Here is a 5,774-nt window from a genome sequence, read left to right as displayed (position 1 = left end):
ATTAACGTAGAAATTTTTATTTTAGTATGAATACGGATTAAATATGTTACAGAAAAAATTCCAGGATTTGAGCCCTGAACCTGTCGCCGGACCAGCTGCCATAGTCGTCCGAAAGAATATCATAATCAACTTTAAATCAACAAAAGGTAAAATTATCTCTTAAGTCCTCTAGAAATGTATAAAAATCAAAATGAACCCATCTTCATCTTTTGGGCCATGACCATCCCAATACAGGGCTACTAATAATACCTCTAGTCTACTAGGCCTAAATGATCCTTTAATCAATTTTCAAAAAACAATTTTAATTGAATCACCCATACTTCAGTCTACACTTGGATGCGATCACGGAACTTGGGCCGTTATGGAAATAATAAACTTCCATGCAATATAGGCATGTAAACGAATACGAACGAGGATATCTTTATGTTCATTTGTTTAATTTTAATTGAAAAAACGAATGAACACGAATAATTAAACGAATAAAATTTCTTGTTCGTGTTCGTTCAACAAGAGATGTCTGTAGCAGTTTTTTCGTTAAAATGATAGATAAGCACAAATAAACGAATGAACATAATTGAACATAAACAAAGTAAACAAACATAAAATTAATTGTGTTTATATTTAAAAAGAATTTTTGTTTTCCAAATAACTTTAGGTTTATATTTAATTTAATTGATTTGAGTGTTTTTATTTCTATTTAAAATTACCTGAATTTTAAAATATTAATGGGTTTAGGTTAAAATTTATTAGTTCTTAATATTTTAAATAGTTTTAGGGATTAAACAAAATATAAACGAACGAATGTAAATGAATATAAACGAACGAATGTAAATGAATATAAACGAATGAATGTAAATGAACATAAAAGAACGGATTATCGAACGTTCACGAATATAAATGAGTGAACGAGTTCTTTATTTGTACTCGTTCATTTAATTAAGTGATCATAAAATATTGTTCATTTTCATTCGTTTAACAAATAAACGAATTTTCCATTGAACGTTTGATTCATTTACAGGACTAATACAATACTAATAGTTAAAATTTTGGATTGCATAAACCTAAGAAACGGTCTCAAAAGTAAAGAGAATACTTCTTAGGTGACTCAGATATGAGCAGTTTTATATGTAATTATTGTGTGTCTATTATCTATATTTGAAATCGATTATAAATTTATCTTTAGATAATTTTATATTCATCTAACTAAATATTATAGTTTCGTATCATTATTAAATAAATTAAATAATATATCAAATGATGTTACATTTTAATATTTATTATAAAATATAATTCATATCCCATGAACTAGATGTGATCTAAACCGATGGTATTATCAACCGATCACTAGGGATAGATGGACTAAGAGTGAGGTGAAGATATTTATCCCGTAAAAATTTTAAATTATTTAGATATTATTTTATATATTTTCAATTAATAATTTATTTTATCCCGTACATAAAATCATGGTCATCCCTAACATTCTCCCCGGCCAGAATTGGAACCATCATGATCGACCTCGCACCCCAAAGCACAAAAAGTAAAGCCAAGCCTAGTTTGAAAGTCGGGCAAACTATAAATTTAGCACCTAAATTATTAGTTTCGATCCATTTTAATACTTAAATTTTTTAATTTTTTAAAATCATACATAATGATTAATTTTCATTTCATTTTAATATCCGTCATTGAAAATTTAACTCATTTAGTACTTAAATTATAATTTTTGTTCCTTTTTAGTACCTAAATTTTTAGTTTTTTTTTTCAAAACTTAACATTAAATTTTGAACGGGATACTAAAATGAAAGAAAAATTAAAGTTTTTAACGATGGGATACTAAAATGAAACGTAAACTAAACGTTAGGTATGATTTTAACAAAATTAAAAGTTTAAGTATTAAAACGGATGAAAACTTATAGTTTAAATACTAAATGTGTAATTTACCCTTAAAAGTATTCAATTTTGATTCCAGCCATGTATCTACCTCTCATGATTCTAAATTATCACAGATTAAAAAGTCATTTTCTGTGGTCAAAGGAGGATGAAAATGCTATGGACAACTGACAGGTCACTGTGTAACATAAAACATTACAAGAAATTCAAAATGAATCCTTTTCATCGCTGTTGTGCTAAATCTACATGTACAGTGAAAAACTGCAAAATCTCTCTTCAGCTCGAACCATACAAAATGAAATACGACACGAAATGGGAAAACTGAGTCTCTTTTGTTGATGAACAATGAGTTCGATAAAATAAATACAATACGAACGAATTTGGAGCTATTACAAAGTATACAAACAGTACATGCCATATATTTTGTGTCAGATAGTACGTATTCTGATGAATATATTTGAAAGCTTTGACATGACATTTCATTGGAAATCTTTTAACCCTTTTTTGCACCCCCAAAACTCTTTCAAGTAAAGCTGCCACCAAGATCTCGTCTCCTTGTGTTCAAGTTTGGAGTGCCCAGTACTATTTGACACGCACACCAACAAGTCATGTATTAAATTATGTCGACCTATCGCATCATTAGCTTACCTCTTTTTTTTTTCTTTTTTCACGTACAGTCTCTTCCTATCTCTGATACCAAAATCACACAAGCAGAAGAAGAACATGACACAGACTACTCTTCTTCTCTCTCAAACACACTCATATATAATATGTATATATGATCAAATATAGATTCAGTTTCTGCATGTTTAAGTGCTGCTAAGTTGAACGCCTGCAGTCATTTATTTAAACGAAACACTGAATTCAGATGATATTTCTACATTTCCCTGCTTAGAATTACAGATGAGGAGTCTCTAGTAGTACCACCAAGCTGAAAGAAAACCCAGGAAACTAAACAAACGGAGGGGCTACAAACTACAATGGATCATAAAGGCTTATTGATATTTGTTACTGAGAGGATTCATTGTCTTGTTCGTTTTCGGAACCTGCTTCATCTTCTTCATCAAAGCAGTCAATCCCATATGCCGAATGCCCAGTCCCGAATGCTTTAATATGATCTTTGAGAGATCTCTTGTGCTTAAAATCAGACCCACAGCTACAATACCAGAGCTTCCCACAGTTTTTCTCGTGTGTTCTCAAATCACCTCGCACCGCAAAGCTCTTCCCGCATTTCCTGCACATGAAAGGCTTGATCCCATGCTTCCTCTTGTAATGCGTCTGAAGGGTTCTGAAATCTTTGAGCGGCTTCGACCGAGGATGGTCGATGTTGTTCCGACACCCAGGTACGCAACAATAGCAAGGCAGCCTCAGCATTGCCGTCGGTTGGGTTCCCCTTAGTGACTCTGGCCCTTTCCTATACTGAGATCCATGCCCCCACATATGCATCTATACATATTTTTTTTTTCAGAAAAAAAAGCAAAGCAAAAGTTGAATTCATCAAAGATCATGACAGGTCCCCTTTTTAAAGAAAAGCAAAAGGGTTCTGCAAATCATGGGTTCCATTGCAAGAATATTTGCTTGCATTAATGGTGCATGGAACAAAAACTTTCAGTCATAAGTCTAAACACAGCTTGCTGAAAACAATTTCAAATAAAGAACCATTTTTTTCTCAACAGGACTGATTAGGGTTCCATTCCTATTGTGTTTTTGGAGTGTATTTTCTCCGGCTATTATTGTATGCATTAAAAGAAGAGAAAACGAAATGGTAATTGTAACTTCATTAAAAAAGGGTTTTAGGGCTTTTTGATGAAGAATCATCTGATAATCCTTGGTGGAAACTGGGATACTTACAGTTCTAGGACATCAGCCAATGTGTGGAACACAAACTTCAAGGTACCAAAAAAAGCATAAATCTTGTGTTGTTCAATCACATAAAGAGAGTTAGTGATCTTATTCTCAAGTCGACCAGCTCTAGATTTTTTCTTCATTTTCAAATCCCAACATCCACAAATCATGCAAAGGTAAAGGGATGGACTAAATGAAAGATTGAAGAAAAAATGTATTCTATATTCAAAGTGTTGAAAGCAGAAAAAAAGGGAAATACTTCATTAAAGTATAAAAAAGAAGAAAAAGAGGAAAACCCTAAGGACCCATATGTTCCTATCTTATAATCATAACCAGGCATAGAATAAAAGTGAAGTGTTGAAATAAAAAAGAAGAAAACATAGGTTTTCTCCTTCAGGTGCTGAAAAATTCAAAAGTAGTGAAAACATTTAGGGGTTTCCCTTTCTATTTTCCCTTTAGATTTAAGGTTACCTGCATGTTGTTGTATCTGTTGAAGGTCTTGAAGCAAAGTGGGCATGAAAACTGAATAGGTCCAATTAGAATCTGGGATGGAGTTGGGATCCAATATTGACCCTTGTTGAGGCTATTCGATAGGTATTGCGAAGCATTAACAGTGTCATGATCTTCTTTCTCTGCGCCCGACTCCGAGTCTTGTTGAATATCAGCAGACGATGAGGTTGTAAATCTGGAGATCAAATCAGCAGCAGCAGCACAAGAAGTAGGGCTTGCAGGTGCGAGTCCCAAATGAAGAGCAACAGTGACGGTTTCTTCATCATTTCCATTTCTTTTCTCCACTTCCATGGAAGAACTCTCTTGTTGCTCTTCATAAAACCTTGTTGGAAGAAGAGGGAGAGCTTCTTTCAGTGGAGGGGAAGAAGGGTTCCCATGGAAGATCGTGTTGGAGCAGCCATTGTAGTAGTAGCCACTAACAGGAGCCAGTGGAGACGGACTCGAAGTGGATGGCGAGTGAAATAAAGGGTTGAAAGGGGTTAGATTGAACCAGCCATTGAAGTAATTGGAGTAAGGATCAGAATCAGACATGGTCGGGGAAAGGAGGAGGAGGAGATAAGGTTTTGTTTTTAGGCTGAGACGAGGGAAACCCAAAAGTTTATTTGGGGGGACTCAGTGAGATCACCAGAAAAAACCCAAAATTATAAGACTAAACAAAAAAGAAAAATAATGGAAGTGAATCTCCGTGTATTTCCAAAAAAATCACCGGTGATCGGTATATTTATCGATCTAACACCGGTCAGATTATATTTCCCGATCTAATACCCGTAGCAGTAAAGCGCACACTCCGAACTGCGCTATATATTGATTTGGCGTCACATGGAGTATAGCGTGCCCCATGTACTGCGCTATACGCTGACATGGTTTACACGTGTGTATAGCGCGCCCCCTGATCCGCGCTATACGCCACGTAGGGGTATAGCGCGGATCAGGGGCCGCGCTATACGCCACGTAGGGGTGAATTATATTTAACGCGGTCCCTGCTCCGCGCTATATCTTTTTATCTGAATAATTACATATAGTGCGGTGCAGGTACCGCGCCTTATATGGTTATAAATACACTCCTCCGCCGGTTAAATTTCTCACATCTCCTCACATCTCTCCTCTCAACTTATAAATTAATACAACAATTCCGTCAACGAGTAATAATTCTGGCAATCTTCTCATATTTGATTTAGAAGTTCGTGCGATTTTTTGTTATAAGGTAATTTTGTTATAATTTTTTAATTATACTTATTGTTTATTATCATTAGTTGAAAAAATATTATACTAATTATTTTCAATTAATTTTTATGTTTGTAAAATTGAAAAACGGGAGCATACGTCAAAATAGTTTGCGGCGCAGGTAATAATATAAAATTATATTATTTAAATTATTTACGTTGATGTGTAAAAAATTTATTGTGTTATATTTTCATTCATATATAATTTATTTAATCAGGTTTGTTTTAGTTATTTTTTTGCAGATATAATATTGCCGCACTTTTAAACTCAAAGAATGGTGCGACTTTCAGCTATTGTTTATTATGATG

General features: G+C 33.9%; 1 protein-coding gene across 1 annotated transcript; it reads right to left on the bottom strand.

Moving 5' to 3' along the window:
- Window positions 1-2,751: 2,751 nt before the first annotated feature.
- Window positions 2,752-4,838, bottom strand: LOC120200676 (zinc finger protein WIP2-like). The gene is made up of 2 exons (XM_039201448.1): window positions 4,204-4,838; window positions 2,752-3,333 (listed from the first exon to the last, which is right to left on the bottom strand). The coding sequence occupies exons 1-2, from the start codon at window positions 4,771-4,773 to the stop codon at window positions 2,896-2,898; spliced, it is 1,008 nt and encodes a 335-aa protein (XP_039057379.1). The 5' UTR covers window positions 4,774-4,838; the 3' UTR covers window positions 2,752-2,895.
- Between the last annotated feature and the right edge of the window lie 936 nt (window positions 4,839-5,774).

Source organism: Hibiscus syriacus, unplaced genomic scaffold (genome assembly GCF_006381635.1).
Source record: "Hibiscus syriacus cultivar Baekdansim isolate YM2019G1 unplaced genomic scaffold, ASM638163v2 tig00006405_pilon, whole genome shotgun sequence".
Lineage (NCBI taxonomy): Eukaryota > Viridiplantae > Streptophyta > Magnoliopsida > Malvales > Malvaceae > Hibiscus > Hibiscus syriacus.
This window is presented reverse-complemented; position numbering and strand designations above follow the sequence as displayed.

What these genes read in the sequence shown, in the direction of transcription:
- LOC120200676 (XM_039201448.1), bottom strand. Translation starts at nt 4,773, where the DNA reads ATGTCTGATTCTGATCCTTACTCCAATTACTTCAATGGCTGGTTCAAT. An exon ending in ACAGATACAACAACATGCAG is followed by an intron (nt 3,334 to 4,203) that starts GTAACCTTAAAT and finishes AAATATGTATAG; the next exon opens with ATGCATATGTGGGGGCATGG.